At 32.2% G+C, this 16,788-nt stretch overlaps 1 protein-coding gene and 1 long non-coding RNA gene across 7 annotated transcripts; both read right to left on the bottom strand.

The window, feature by feature from the left end:
• Window positions 1-644: 644 nt before the first annotated feature.
• On the bottom strand, window positions 645-16,772 carry Gish (casein kinase I gish). 6 transcript variants are annotated; one of them, XM_074239223.1, is made up of 12 exons: window positions 16,360-16,772; window positions 15,873-16,186; window positions 14,717-14,985; window positions 6,950-6,990; window positions 6,788-6,857; window positions 6,220-6,386; window positions 5,771-6,005; window positions 5,124-5,443; window positions 4,164-4,244; window positions 2,998-3,123; window positions 2,044-2,150; window positions 645-786 (listed from the first exon to the last, which is right to left on the bottom strand). In XM_074239223.1, exons 3-12 carry the CDS (start codon window positions 14,949-14,951, stop codon window positions 735-737), a joined length of 1,434 nt encoding a protein of 477 aa, XP_074095324.1. In that variant the 5' UTR covers window positions 14,952-14,985; window positions 15,873-16,186; window positions 16,360-16,772; the 3' UTR covers window positions 645-734. The 6 variants fall into 6 exon arrangements, with proteins under 6 accessions (XP_074095324.1, XP_074095326.1, XP_074095322.1 ...); XM_074239221.1 differs by having other exon boundaries at window positions 662-804; XM_074239220.1 differs by lacking the exon at window positions 645-786 and adding an exon at window positions 1,227-1,864.
• Window positions 10,400-13,958, bottom strand: LOC141524999 (uncharacterized). The gene is made up of 2 exons (XR_012478781.1): window positions 10,631-13,958; window positions 10,400-10,515 (listed from the first exon to the last, which is right to left on the bottom strand). It is a non-coding gene; the product is annotated as an uncharacterized LOC141524999 (long non-coding RNA).
• Window positions 16,773-16,788: the final 16 nt, after the last annotated feature.

The raw sequence follows: 16,788 nt of genomic DNA, 5'->3' as shown, positions 1-16,788 counted from the left end.
ATTTTTATTTTTTTTTTTTTTTTCAGTGTATACTTATTAAAATATTAATCGTAGTTAATGAATTAAATAAACTGCGTGAATGAATTATGTAATGTACTATTAATAATTCAGAGTTGATCGATTTTTCATAAATTAAATAATATAACAATAGACATGACGAATTTTGATAATGTCAATTACACTGTAGACACCGACGGTTGATGAGCATGACATAGTTATAATTTATAATAATAATAATAATATTAATATTAATTGTAATAATTAATAATTAATCGTATGTATCAATAATATTAAAAATAATAATATAATATAATATTAACTAATTAATAATTAATAATGAAGATGATAAAAATAAATGTATAGCAGTGGTAAAGTATCAGTGGCTATGAAGATGATTGTATTGTTGTTGTTGTTGTTGTTGTTGTTGTTGTTGTTGTTGTTGTTGTTGTTGTTGTTGTTCTTGTTGTTGTTTAATTGGACAATGGTGGTGGCGTAGGCGTGGGTGTAGTCGTAACAGCAGTATGTTGTAGTACAGAGTCCCTGGACGCAGAACGACTGACGTCTCTCAATAATTTAACAGCCTCGCGTTCAGGATCTCCAATGTCTTCGGCGACTTTGCCACACCGTTTGCCACCTCCAGCACTAGCTCCAGTTAACATAGCTCTTGGAACATTATCCCCAGCACTAATATCCGCGCACTGTACCGTTCCCCCGAGCCCAACAGTAACAGGCAGTCATTTCTGTCGTCCACTTTTTTTCTTCTTTCGTTTAAAAAAGCAGCAGCATCTGGAAATAAAGCAAACACTAATAGGACTTAGAATCGCTTCTCATTATTTTTCAACTTTATAAATACACACATACATACATACACCTTATGTTTGTTATATTACATTGCATCGCATTACTCAGATAGACAGATAGATGTGTTTGTATCGAGACATGCTTCAAGATAAAGTTTAATGGGGCATACCGTTGCTGTTATGTTATAGTATGTTATGAAAAAATTTGTCGACCCAGGAATAAGGTTGACGAGTGTACAAGTACAGTTAAGTCTGTATTTTATAGTATTTATAATAATAATAATAATAATAATAATAATAATAATAATAATAATAAAATTTAATGTTTGTTAAAATATACTTAATAATATAAAAATTAATTAAGAGTCCTGAATTAAAGAAGAAGAATAAGTATAATTGTATTAATTAAATAATAAATGATATAAGTTAAAGAAGTTGAACAAAAAATTTTAATAAAAGTTATTGAGCACGAAAGACCTCGTTACGTTATCTTTAAATGTTTATTACATTTTCTAAAACTCGGTTAATTTTATGCGTGATTCACACCTATTACAATAGCTTATCTATCGGCTTCAAGTTGCCAGATACACTATTTAACAATTATTTTAAATCTTCTCTTTTCATTAAACACTTGATACACTATTTTTGTACAAATAAAAAACAGATATGTTTAAAATTGATTAGTTCCTTATATTTACAATCCTAATTTACCGAGGTTAGTAATTATTTACAACTACTATTAACAAAAATTTAACAAAACAGTTTTGTAAAAAATAAGTCGAGTCTTAATAATTAAAATAAAAAATACATGATTATTGTCAAGGTGAAATCGTTTGTCTCTGTTGATGAGTAATTAAAGATAGAGCAGTGATGATAATTATTATTGTTTTTTAAGCTTGGAAATATTGAGAAGATATTTGTATCGTGCTACAAAATCGTTTGCAGGCCTTGAGGATTGTTTGGGAATATTAAGTGAGTCTGAAATATTTTTAGTGCTTTTATATAAAACACGATCAACTCCACACCGTGGACACTTTTTTCTCGCTTTCGAAAGATTAACAGGGCTGGAAAAATTATAAAAGTGATTGATTTTTTGAGTTATTGTTTCAGAGTATGTAAAATAAAAAAAAATAAAAATATGTTATAGTTAAGGTAAAAATAAAAAATAGAAATAAGTAATAATTTACAAATGAGGTAACTGACATGCAGTGCTCATAAATATTACAATGTAATTAGTACTAACTTGGTTTCATCGATCATCTCCACTTCCTGCGGTGCAGTAATTGGCGTGTTTGAATGTCCAGCAGTCGGATCGTCATTTGCCAGCTCTCCGTTTGTTGAGGATACCACCTAAATTAATAATAAAATATTACAATTAATTATTTTGGCATATTAATTTAATTTAATAAATCAATCATCAGCGACAGGGTTTAACAGTGGATATAAAAATTTTTGGTAAACAAAATTATATATTTTAATAAAACTAAATAATTTAAATAAATTTAATTCACAGTATTTACAGTAATTTATAAATAGGTGTAATATTTAAACATCTACAGACTGTAAAAAAATTTTAGGTTCAAAAAAAAAATTTTTATTTAAATTTTTAATAAAAATTAAAAACTAGAAATTTTTTACAGGCTATGACAATATAATTATAAATTCTAAATGACATTTAATTAGTGGGTTACGGATATCAAAACAACAACAAATAATTAATAATAAAAAATTAATAATAATAATAATAATAATTAAAAATTAGTCAATAATCGTCTTTTAATATTGATAGTGATAAAATAAAGTTACTAACTTACATAGTTAATTAGGGTAATTAGCAAAAAAATACCCAGGAGAGAATTGTTATCAGAGAGACAAGGATACAGTGTACCATGCGTCGTTAATCGATAAATAATAAAATAAAGAGTTAATTATAATAAATGATTAAAGGATTGAATTAATTGCTTATGAACTGACCATAATCCGATGATGTCGTAACTAGAAAGAAATATTTATTGAGCCATTGATTAACGAATCGGCTTATAAGTATGGATGAATATAAACTCAATAAAATAAAAAATTATGGTAACGCGCAGAGAAGATATTTTATTTTTTTTTCTTTACTATTAAGGATATATAAATGGAGTAATGGAATAAGAGGATAAAAAAATTGGAAGTAGGATAATGCGGGTTCACTCACCTGTACTGAACCATGTCTGTCGGCAGGCGTCAATGTACCACCAGCCCCCGTTTGTTTGACTGTATCAGGCCATGTGGTTCCCACCCCTCTACCGCCCCCTCCTCCCACCCCTCCACCTGCCACGTCCTGGAGGAACAAGCGGGACATTGTTGGAAATGTGTCTTGTTAGTTGACTCTGAATCGAGTTAAAAGGAAAACGCGAGATGATCCTTATATCAGTAGCTTTGATTTATCATTTTATAAAAAAAATCGACTAATTTTTTTTTTTTTTTTTTTCATTTTCTTTTCTTTAGAATCTTATTTCATTTTGCGACTATTCCTTTTATCACCGATCAATCATATCATAATAATAACAATCATAATAATAATAATAATAATAATAATAATAATTATAGCAACAGTATTTAGGACAACGCGATTGTTATAGTCAGTTCGATTGTAGCTTTTTAGCGCCAACAAATCTACCTCTTGCCTACTGCAATTTAATTTATTTTTTACTGACTAAACTTTTAATTATTATTATAATAATAATAATAATAATAATAATACAATTTTATTTTATAGTATTAATGAATAAATAATTAAATAAAATAATAATAATAAATCTAGCGGCTACGGTGTATTAATTAATTCCAAATAAATTTTAATTTTTATCTTGACGAATAAATTTTACGAGGCTTACATATCTCCCGTGTATTTCCACGTTCATCTCATCCATCATGAGAATGACCTCCTCCTCATAATCATCATAATCCTATAGATTGGTGGGTCACGTAAATCCAAATAGCGAATAGTAGTTCAATTTAAAAAAAAAATAAATTACATACGACGTACTAATGTTTTATTTATTATTTTTTCTCGCCGTTTTTGTCTAAATATTTTATTCAATTTATTTTTTATTTAAAAATGATACTATCTCTAATATTGTTGATTTATTTAATTCATTGACTTTAAACTTTAGGACCGATTTATTTAAATAACTATTTATCGATGCGACTATTCGATTTTATATACTTGTTATATTAACTCGATAATTAATTAATAACGGTGTTTTATTGCTTTGACAATAAACTTTAGATAGGACATGCGGTTACTTTAATAACAGAAAAGTGTGTGTTGCTATACACGCGCATGCTAGAGACAACATGACCCGCGATTTTTATTACCTTGTAAGTGGTAGGATGCCGATCTCGATTGGGCGACACAACTATTTCATGTCCTGTTTGCATCGATCCAACTGGTGTTGACTGTAATTACAAATAGGTATACATTAGTTTTATTTATTGTAAATTTTATTTTGTAACTTGTTTTGTAAATTAATACCAATATACTTATCATTTTATTTTATTTTTTACTATTATTTATAGTTCAGACTATTTTTAAAAATTTTCATGTCAATACAAGACATATTATTATTGTGTATAACGTACTTGAAAGTTTTAGAATAGAGTCCAGGAAATGCAAGACGCCACTCAAAATAAATATTGTGTAATCCGGAAAAAGAATATAACTACAGATGTTAGTTAAGATGTTTAGAAAAAAAAAAAAAAAAAAAAAATACGCGTGTTTTATCTGTACAAAAACGTGATTTCCTTAAGATAGTGGATTTAACTTGTGTAAAGAATAATATAAGAGTCAAAAAATAAGTACAAAGTAAATATAACATAATTGCTGATTGTTGATAACAAAGCACGAAAATAGCATGTAAACATAGCGTAATAGTGTGTGACAACAACAATTTACTTGATAACACGATAATAAATAAAATCTCCAAGTAGGTACTGTATTGTATCTCTGTGAGGAGGTATCAGTGCAGTGACGAACCTTGTCCGATTTTGTTTTCCCAACCCAAGATGGTGCAGCAAATCTCAACTGCCGAAGCTGTTGAAAGTTAGGAGGCTAGATAATATATTGATAGGCAGCATGCAAAGTTAAAATATTATAATTTAAAAGCTAATATTTACAATATTAATCCATTCGAGACAGTAGTTTTGGCCTATCACGACATGATAGACAGGACAGACAGATTGAGAGATAGATATAGAGATATTTTATGTATATTTTTGGACATTGTTATTTGTTTTTGAGCATGCTAACAGGCAATTTCAAGCTCATTTAACACCCACCATAGTCTTGCCCGTCCAATCAAATTCGCCGTCATGGACGAATCCTCGCCGCTCGAAAAGATCCTGGAAGAGTTTCCTCAAGTACTCGTAATCAGGTGTCTCGAAAAAGTCTAATCTCCGTACGTAACGTAAATAAGTGGCCATTTCCTCGGGATGCCCGTCACAAAGGACCTCTATTGGTGTCGCTCGCTTCGTGTCACCGATCTTTTGATAGCGCTCCTTCAGCGTGTCTGCTTTCAGTCCTTGCCAAGGCAAGCTGCCTCTCAGGAAGTACATAAACATGTGACCGAGTGCTTCTAAGTCGTCTCTCCTACTTTGTTCTGAAATAATATGACGTTTTAGTTTTTATAATTCAGTAATTAAAAAATATTTAAAAAAAAAAAAAAAAAAAAAAAAGAGCGAGGAACTAATTTTAACAGTTTAAAAAATTGTTAAGTATCATTACAAGTAGTTAATCTTGCTTCTAATCTTTTTAATTGAAAGTAATTTTTTATACTTTAAACGATAAAATGATTGACAGTTTTAGATTTTAATTATTTTACTTTTGAAGCGTTATAATCAAAATAACTCACCCCAATTTTTAGCCCCTCTCTCTTTCTTAAGTAAGTAAGTAAGTAGGTAAGTAGAAAAATAAATAAATATCAAACCTTTTCCAAGATGAGTGTTGATACTCATATAACGCGCAGTACCGGTAAGACTCTTGTGTTCCCGGTAAGGTATATGTTTGTTAGTATCCAAATCTATATATTCTTTGGCCAATCCAAAATCGATGATATGAATTATTTTCTCTCGTTTAGTCGTACTACGTCCAATAAGGAAATTTTCCGGCTTGACATCGCGATAAATCAGATGTCGACTGTGTACGTACTCTATCCTATGGAGCTGTATGGTAAAACAATATGAATACGGAGTGTTGTTAGTTAGGATTTATGACTTTAGTGTTGGTTTGCTGGTGCAAACCGGGGGCAATGACACCCCGGTGTTTATTGTACATTCAGAATAGTTTATACTATACAGGCAGACAGACAGACAGATAGATAAATACACAGACACACATATCGACAAATATCCATTGAATTAGAAGTTTTTAAATTACCAGCTGTGTTGCTATGCTGAGAACTGTTTTTAGTGTGAATCTTCGCCCGCATAAGTCGAACAAATCTTCCAAACTCGGTCCAAGAAGCTCCATTACCAGTGCATTATATTTACCGCATGGACCGAAGTAGTATACCTCCGGTACACCTTCTATATGCGTGTTATGAACTGTATAACAATTAATTTTTTTTTATTAAAAATTTTGTATTTACAATTAAAAATTTAATTGATTTATGAAAAAAAAAATTATTTAAGTTAATTTTATTTAAATAAAAAATTTTTTTACTTCATTTTTTATCAGTGTAGTCTTTCGTAGTTGCAACAAAATAAACATTCAATATTTTTAACACACAATTTTTTTAATTTAATTAAACTTTGTTTTAAACAGTACCGAAGACTATAAATTTTTGTAAGTGTGAATTATTGCTTTAAAAATAATCAATAAAAACATTTATTAATTCATCTACTAGTTTTACTTTTTTAAAGATATAAAGAATGAATGCAAAAAGTTTTGTAGGCAATTACGAAACTAATGTTTGATGGTTTATAAATATTCTAAATGAACTCACCATGTGTACCTAATAATTTGTAAAACCTATATTCTAAATGAAGCTGTGGCGCCTTTGACTTCATTGGTTCCTAAAAAAAAAAAAAAAAAAAAAAAAAATAAACAATCAATAAAGTTTTTATGAGAGTAAATAAAAGATAAGAGATAAAAATTAAACACTTACCATTTTAATAGCTACGTGTTCATTATTATAGAGGTTTTTTCCTAAAAATAATAAAACACAATGAGTATACACACGTACATACGTTTATTTATTTATTTTAATTTATTAACTCATGATAAAATGTTCAGTTCATTATAAATTACATTCACGCGACTCAGAGACCCGGAGTGATCATCAAAGAGGATTTAATTCCAACCAACAAGACAAAGATTTCGTTGTTGTCTTGCTAAGTAAGAGGCTGAATATAAAAAAGATGCTTTGCTCAATTCAACGGCCAGTGGTCATCAGCCACTGAAGAATCTCTTGTCTTTTCTTTCATACTCTTACAATATTTATTTTACAATAAATTCATAATTATTTTCACCTTAAATTTTAATCAAGCACGACCTTTCGAATTGATTTAATTAAAGTTAAAATTGTCCGTGGTGTAAATAAATATTTACAATTCAAAATTGGATTTATAATTCTTGATTAAAATTATGTGGATTTAAAATTAACAAATTAATTTTCAATTTTAGATAAAATTTTACAATTTAATTTTTTACTCAGTAGTCTGGAGTAAAAAAGAATTCTTTAATAAAAATTTATAAGAAGAAATATTACACTGTCTAAAAATTTCACAATTTTACTTGCGATCAAAATGTTTAGACATAAATTTTATTAAGTGTATTTTTATTAAAATAATAAATAAAATATACTATTTTATGAGAGTATTTGAAAGCAAATAATAAAAAAATAAAGAATATTATTGAACTGAAAATGAAATGAAACCTCGCCTAGAAGCATGGATCATCTGTTTCATTGAGATAAATGTTCGCTATTTTATTGGTATTAATAATAAATGAATAAATAAACATATACATAAAAAGAGTTTAAGTTTGTGAGTGTGTACAATTTAGTTACACTTGGACTGTCCCGCGGGTCGGTCTTTCGATCGACCGCGTGCAGTCTCACGATAAACTAGGCCACACTGAAAATACCTCACGTGCTTACCAACCCGATCCAAGAAATTTCTCAAAAGTGTGGAACGATCAGACGTATCTAACATAGTAATTATTTACAGTGGATAATAATCCATTTGTTTTTAAAATCCCCTTAATTATAATTATAATTAATTATAATTAAAAATTAAATAATTGCTGGTGTATACTTTCATTGAAGCATTAGTTGTAATTTAATCAGCAGTAATGGCTGGCAAAGATGAATCCAAATGTTATATTAGTCTGAGTATCAATATCAGTATCAGGGTTTTATTGCGCTTAGTAACACATCAAGAGTCAACGACACTTGTTGTTACCAAGTGGCTATGGTTTCCCGCGTAAATGTTTTACATCCAGGTGTTAGAATTTATTAATCCTATTGAAGCCGGGCGTCGGCTTTTCCGATAATAAATTAACTCTAGTAACAAGTTGTTGATAGTAGTAACACAACAAGAGAGAATAGAAGTAAATAAAAGTATGAGTAGATAAATCAGTTAAGGTACTATCTACTATCATGTAAAATCTACACGTGACAGCGACTCATATCTACGACACCGACAAATTGACGTTGTGTACACTGTGTACCGACCGGACACACAGAAGCCGCTTAACTTCCTATCATCCTTCTCGACCTCGTGGTCCAAAGGTTTCACGGTCACATAAGCTTAGTATAATCTAATTAAAAAAATAACAAACGCGCGAGAGCATGCAACGGTTCTTGTAATTAACTCATCACGCGATACACAATCGTATCCGGATATAATCCATCGATGCATACTCATTTTAATTTACCATTAAATCAAATCTCCTTCTCTCTCTCTCTCTCTCTAGCTTTTTTATTTTTTAAAGACTGGCAATTAAAATGGAATTGATGAGTTAAATATGATAAGCAATTTTTTCTTTTAATCATAGCCAATAATTATGCCGGATAAATCAACTAGATCAATAGTTAGAAAAAAAAAAATAATTATCAGCCTTAGAAAAAAAAAATTGAATTGTTACGTAATAAAAAATTTTTTTTAAGTTGATAGTTATAATTTAACAATTTTGATGTATAGACTTTAAGATAAGCAACAGTTTGTACATAAAAGCTCAGTGTAATATTTTCCAACACGTCTTTATTTGGAATTTATTTTATGATTTTGTTTAAATAAGTATTTTAAAAAAAAAAATGTTAACTTTGCTCAATAAATCAAGATATTCTTATTTTATTATAACGTATATTCGTTTATAGAGTTATCAAGCCCGAATAATATATATCTTTTTTTATTTATTAAGAAATTTAACAAAAATAAGTTTTTAGAGTTAATGATCTATAATTCAAAAGGTTAAATAGTCTGTGTTTATATTGGTGACGAATTGCGAGAGACACCTTGTAGAAAGAGGTCACAAATGTCGTGAGCATCCGCACCAGAGCTTGAGACAGTAACATGACGTTGACGCGATTGTATACGCATTTTAGTTCTCATGCTACTGCTCCAAACAAATTTATTTTACATATATATATAACTATAACTATAAAGTAATCCAACAATAGAGTTTAAACTAAAATGATTACATTCGACCACATACGAATTGAATTCTGGACCAATTGCCTGACACTTGGACAAAACTTTTCAAATTGCGAACTTTCTGACTCTATTATTATTACCATTATTATAATTTAAATAACCGAGATCACGCAAGCGAGCTGTAAGGTTTATTTGAAATATAAAAATATATTTTTCTTCATTTAAAAGGCTTCAATATTGTAAACGAATATTTATGAAATACGTAGATAAATAAAATAAAGTCCAGAACTGTTGCCAGGCTTCTAATATATTTTCTGAGAGGGAGAGATAGAGAGATGAAGAAAGAAATAAAGATTAATTACTGAGACCCAAGAACTAGGTGAATTCATCAAGTTCTTTAACATTAGTAAGTCTCTCCCATAATGTCAAAGAGCAAACAAAAGCCTCACCCTTGCATAGCAATGCACATGCTTTCAGTCGCATAAAAGACGGTGAAATATCTAAGGGAGAAAATAATATTTTCAACCCCCTGTACCCTCCTATCTGATGCCTCTATCTTCATCTTTACTTCTATTAATTCTCGCTGAGGTACTAGTAATTTTAACAGGATTATAATCTTAGAAAAAAAAAAAAAAAAAAAAAAAAAAAAAAAAAAAAAAACAATAAACAGCACAGAGATAATAAACATAATGAGATAGGGAGTAAAAAATAATGAAATAATAAAGAAATAAAATAAAATAAGAGCTTCGGCAAACTAGACATCACGTGTATCGATCGATTCAACTACCACGACTGGCCTATTCCCACTTCTCGGCTCGCGATTCCTTTCTTCTCGTTCGCCGCTCGTGCTCCTTCGTCGCCGTGTCGCCCTTTCGCTCCTATCCCTTCGTCTTGTAGCATACGCCGTGTATGCTTCAACACAACTAAAACTCATTCTCATCGCGCCTGTTTTCTCCATACCTTGCTCGACTATTCTATCTTCTATCTTCTATTCTCATGTCTATACTATCAGGTTTACTCCTTTGACGTCGAATGCGACACAGCGACCAAGGGTTCAGCGAGTCTTGCACCATACCTGTCAACCATTCAAGATAAAGCAAAATGATGATTATCGAAAGCAATGAGCAAAGAGTTTATGACTATTGAATTGCTTTTTGGAGTGAACGTTCAGAAAAAAAAAGGGTACTTACAGGTAATTAAATGAATTCCGGTTGATTGAGTGAATTGCGGATCATTTGACGATGTTAAGACAGTTTTATTGTCGGTACCGTTCAGCACAGGGTAAATGTAGGTCAGGGTATCGGACGAATACTTAGAGACCCTCTGTACTGCCTCTACTCTTACTGCATTATTTTATGCCTGGTACGTTTAGCTTTTCAAGACACTAGTTTTATGTAGACACACACACACACACACACACACACACACACACACACACACACACACACACACACACACACACACACACACACACACACACACACACACACACACACACACACACACACACACACACAGACACACACACAGACACACACACACACACACACACACACACACACACACACACACACACACACACACACACACACACACACACACACACACACACACACACACACACACAAATTTATATGTAATATTATAACGATATAATTTAGTCGTGACTAAGCTGTGTAAAGTAATCACACGGCTATACGCTCTTAACTTTGACATCTCTTGGATTATTCAATAAAATCGTTTCGAAATAAAGCTACGCTGGATATAAGTATCATAGACTAAAAACCTAAAACAAATAATGAATAGATGTATAACGATAATAAATAAACTAGAGTTTTTAAATATTTCTAAGAATAATCATTTATTAATTATTAAATAGCAAGTAGTTTCGTTATTTAGAACAAAACTATAGTGCTAGCTAGTGGTGGTTTAAATAAAAAAATTTTTTAGTTAAAACCTCCTCGCTAACGAGGTATCCCTTGGGGATAAATCCATAAGCGGGAATCACATAATCACCAGCGTCACAACCGCTCAGAGTTAAGAAGGTTACGATCCAATTTAACCGTTTACTCGGCTGGCAGAAGAGAGAAATTAAAAACAAGTATCAGGCCGAAAGATGTAATACACGAATTCTCTGTACATAAAATTAAATAGTATTTTAACATAATTGTAATCGCCGTTCTAGCAACAGATCGATTGTTGAATAGAGAGCTTTGGTTAAATATTTTAGGAATTCAAGTCGACAACTCAACTCCAAACAATCACGAAATAAAGCCGTGAATTCTGTTGGTTTCGACCTGCAAGAAATATTAAATAAAATGTGTATAAATAGAATAGAACAAAAAAGAGATAAAAAAGACATTCTACAAGAGATTTCGACACAAAAAACGAGCTCGAGAACGAGAAGGCGCCACGAGCAGATCCGGGGAGTTCATTTCACTTGGAGCAGTCATCGGGTACACGCTCTCGGCTCTGAGTCACTCGATCCGACCAACCAGACAGGTAGCAACCTGTCCGCCGGCAGTAACCAGCAACCAAGGACCCATTCCAAGAGAGAGCGAAAAATACTTTTAAAACTGCTAAGCCTTCATTAGACCAGCTGACGCAAATCCCTACCCTACGTGCCACAGATTTCAGGATTCTCTTCTACTTTTGGTTCTTTGTTTCCCTTTGCTTATATTCCCTGCCGGTTCTTTTGTATTTGCTTTACATTGTTGTACAATGACTATTCAATTAGCTATTTAAAGTATCAACCACTAGCAGTAGCATTAGTAATACTAATAGCAATAATTGTACACAATGTACAACAATCTAATTGTGGTGACACGTGGTAGTTGATTTTCTAATATGCCAAATAAACCAGCTACTCTCATCTGCTGCTCCCATACATCCATCGCAAGAGAGCGTGAGAAAGCGGGTGAACGATGGCTGATCGATTGGATCCCCTCAGTCTTCAGCTTGTAATTTTTTTTTTTTATTTTTCTTCTTGCTCCAACTTCTTTTCTTGATCTTCTGAATGTACTTATGGCCGGAAGTTCTCCTCGACACTGTTGTGTAGTCCTTTCTCTTGTTCGCAGGTACCTGCCTGGCAAGTTTGGAATTCGGTACTTCCCGTTCCGGCCCTCGAGCAAACTAAAAAACACGTTGACTTGTGATCATCTTTTTAATTTTTACTTTTATTGCAATAAGTATTAAAAAAAATTTTAACCAACCCCCTGAGAGTGAATGAGGGAAAAAAATCTACGTCATCATCATCATCATCATCATCATCATCATCATCATCAGACACCAGACATCAGATTACTGAATTACGCGAGTACTTTTTCTTATTTTTTTTTTTTTTTTTTTTTTATCATACATAATTGAAAATTTACTGTCCCTACTGCAAGTTAAAATAAATTTTCTGCAGCTTGAGACCTTGCACTCGGTACATAATTGTCCGCGCCCGAGGCCGTTGCCGCGCGATTAAACTACTCCCTCTTCATTCACTCCAACTATTTTTTATTCCTCTTCTTCTTATATTATTTATTTTTGTTTCTTATTTTTCCTCTTCTTATTCTTCTTACTCTTATTTTTTCAGATTATTTTTTTTATCTTCTCATTTAATTCTGGTTCTCCGTTTCTTTATACTTTGTAACAACTAACAACTCTTAGCAGTACAAAAATTCATAGTATAAAGCATTGACGTGTATGTACTTGAGCCTGTTGGTTTAATTTGCCTCTCCTGCTGTCAATGCAAACCGTTTTATTTTCTGGCACTGAGTAGTTCGCACCTGACGATCGTGAGACTCAGCTACTTATGACAACTCTTAGATGTAGTAATGTTGAGGGCCAAATAACGAATAGTTTTACTTAAATACTAGAGTCGAGCTGACAAAAAAGAGAGAGAGTAGAGTTCGGGCGTAGAACCAAGTGTATAAACATTACAAGAGAGCGATGTTGAGTTTTGTGTTGCTGAGGTGAAATAGTAAGAGGCCAGGTGGTGCATCAGGGATGTATGTACACATATACACAGCACTAAGTTAAAAGACGTGAGTTACCGTAGCTCTCTGTGTTATGTCGGAATGAGAGAAATACATACAATATCAAGCGGGTTTGAAAGAAGAAGAAGAAGGATGAAAGAGAGGGAGAGAGAGAGACAGAGAGAAAGAATAAGAATGAGACGGTACCAGGGGACTCGAGTCAGTTCGTCTCGACTCGTTTCGCACGAAGCGAGGCCACAAGACAGTCGAGGAAGTCGACTTATGCACACACACTTGAGCGAGACAAGAGCCCCGTGGCTATCTTGATTCGTTATCAACGCCATTTTCAAAGCCGGTAGTTTCAAACGTGTTTACTAAATGCATCAACGATTGCTCATACTTTTTTCTTCTTATTCTTCTCCAGTATTATACAAACTTTGTTTTCATTTTAGTTTTGTATAATATACTTTTCTGTGCATTTATAATGTAGATATATATATATATATATATTTATTTTATCCATGTAATACTTTTACAAACATCTGTAGGCAGCTTCTAAAAATCAAATATTTATGCCTCTCTATACCAACAGTCTAGTCTTATTTATGTGAGTCACACATGCGATATAGAAAGTAGTCGTCTTAGCTATACTCACCACACAAACAGGAAATAATGATAATAATAATAATAATAATAAATAAAATAATAGTAAAACATCTTGAGTTGAGATTCTATTCGTTATTCATTAATCACTCGGTCGTTTCTTGTGTCGTGGCTTTTGGGTACACAACTCAGATAATAAAAATTGCTGCAAAACTGATAAGTTATTGATAATGATAACATAGACACTCGGAGAGCGAGTTTAGTAATGCATTTCAGCAAACCATTATCAGTTACTGTATTTTTATTTTTAAAAAATACATATTTTTTTTTTTAAATGCGACGACGTTGTTTAAATATATCGGTGTAATAATCTTGTCCAATGTGCAGACAACCCGACAAATTCAAATTCTATTGACGTAATTGTTGATAGCTGGTAAGGAGGAGAGATTCGTAATGGTTAATGTAAATCAACCAGAGCATTAAAATTCATGGATGAATATACACCAACTAATTGATAATCAAGTCTCTCCGTCAGTTTGTTATTGATACAATAAATAAACAAAAGGGTCTCTGAGATTATCGGTATTTACAATTAATTATATCCTATAAACATATTGTTTTAAATACGTAATAAATAAAAATATTATTAATTTTAATATTAATATTAGTAGTGTGAATTAAAATAATGTAAATAAATAAAAAAAAACTCACCGAGTCTAAGCTCTCCAAAATTACCACAGCCAATTTTCTTTCCAACTCTGAAGTTAGGTCCTACCATCAACACTCCAGAGGTGGAAGTAACACTATGCCTAGAGGTGTGCATCGTTGATCTAGTCGCGTTACCGCTGCCTCTAGAAGTCCTCTTGGCCGCTTCCTGCTCCCTATCACGGTCGCGATTAGGAAGCTCCTTTTCACCTCTACCCGTTCTACTGTCACTCTTCTGCATCTTGAATCACTGGTCCACAACTTTCTGAAAAATTCTGGTCCACAAATGGGACCGTACTGATCACTAAAATGCTTTTATTTTCCACCCAAAGGGCTTGTCAATATTGGCAGTAGTTGCTGTAAATTTCATAGAAACTTTGCTCCATTTTATAAATTATCCTAATACATTTTTTATAAATTATTTTATACTATTTTTTTAAATTTATATTCCGGGCAATTGCCACTGGTCACTTTAACTCTATGTTACAACACTGTACTTATTCATTAATTTATTTTATTTTATTTTTTTTTTTTGTACGACGTACTTAAATGCCAACAAATGTACTTGGTAAACTCGTTACTGAGGGTAAGTAGGGGAATTAAAACCCCTGTCTTTAACAGTAATCCTCTCTGGTCTATCATACGTATATTTATAAATAAAAATAAAAAACGGCGTTATATACATAGAAATAAGAGTGAAGGATGACACCGGTGTACCGAGGTGATGCACGCACGATACCCACCAATGACGGCGACGGTGACGATGATGATGGGAACACACATATACACGCACGCTTAAACGCACCAAGAATGTCAATAGCTGGCAACTTTTGTGTCGCCTGTCGCGGTTTTAGAAAAATAAAATAATAATAATAATTGTAATCACGACAATAATAGTAATAATATAAACAATAATAATAGTAATTTATGTAAATTGTAAATAACAGAGTGAGTTTTGGTGATTCTCATAATATAACAACAAAACTGATGATTTGTTGATTAAAACTTCAAGTGCCGTAAATGAAATAAATTAGTCGATTTAATTACTGTTATTATTTACTGGAATATATAAAAAATATTTCCTTATTTATTTATTATTATGAGTAAAAAAGTAAAATGAAACCCGGCCGGCCGGGTGATGATTAATTTAGTCAACACAAACCTCCTGAGTGGTCACTGGGCAACACTTCCCCAAACGTGGCTCTGTCTTCGTGAAGCAGAGAGCACCCTGAGAAGACCACCATTATGGGTCATCGTTGGCGTTTAATAATCGCGGGAGCGATATACTTTTATGGATCGACTTATTATTACACAGCTCACTAATAACCAGCTTAATAATCAGGATTCACGGCGTACCGTACTAACAATCCCTGTACATTGACCCGACACTTTGGAAAAGCGGTGTTCCTTTGCCTTGTGTCCGTTTGTTCCACAGTCACAATTGTACGGCGGCCCTCCTTGCACATATATGTATATCTATAATATTATGTAGTATGAAGGTATTATACATATATCTATATATCTATATATCTATATATCTATATCTATATCTATATATATATCTATATATATATATATATATATATATATATATATATATATATATATATATATATATATATATATATATATCCTCTTGGCTCTCTCACACGACGACGGCTGCAAGCAGGATCGACTACTTCGACGATAATTGACGCGCGAACTACACTTGCTGTTGTTATATCCACTCGCCACTCTTCACTCTGTTCAATTCTGATTCCGACTACAACTCTGACTCTGACTTGAGTTTAAACTCTGACTCCGACTCCAGCTCTGTAGATAGATTTATTAATAATTAATTATAGTTTTAGTTTTTACATAAAAAAGAGCGTGCCAGTGGTAAGTGCCCTGGCTGTTCTCAATAAAGGTTCGGGCACCACCCGGGTCACCACCAAATAACACTCTCGTTTCTATTCCTTCTCCTGAACTCAACCTCAACACTTATAATAACTACACACCACTATCACTCAGCCGACGAGGATAAACGGTTGCGAACGGGCATTGAGTTCTGCCTCTCGCGCTCCGACTCGACATTGGGT

The sequence above is a fragment of the Cotesia typhae genome, unplaced genomic scaffold, assembly GCF_013202065.1.
Source record: "Cotesia typhae breed Kobodo isofemale line unplaced genomic scaffold, CoteBio_Ctyphae contig_23, whole genome shotgun sequence".
In the NCBI taxonomy this organism is placed as follows: Eukaryota; Metazoa; Arthropoda; class Insecta; order Hymenoptera; family Braconidae; genus Cotesia; species Cotesia typhae.
The sequence above is the reverse complement of the archived record's forward strand: the minus strand, read 5'-3'. Positions and strand labels throughout refer to the sequence as shown.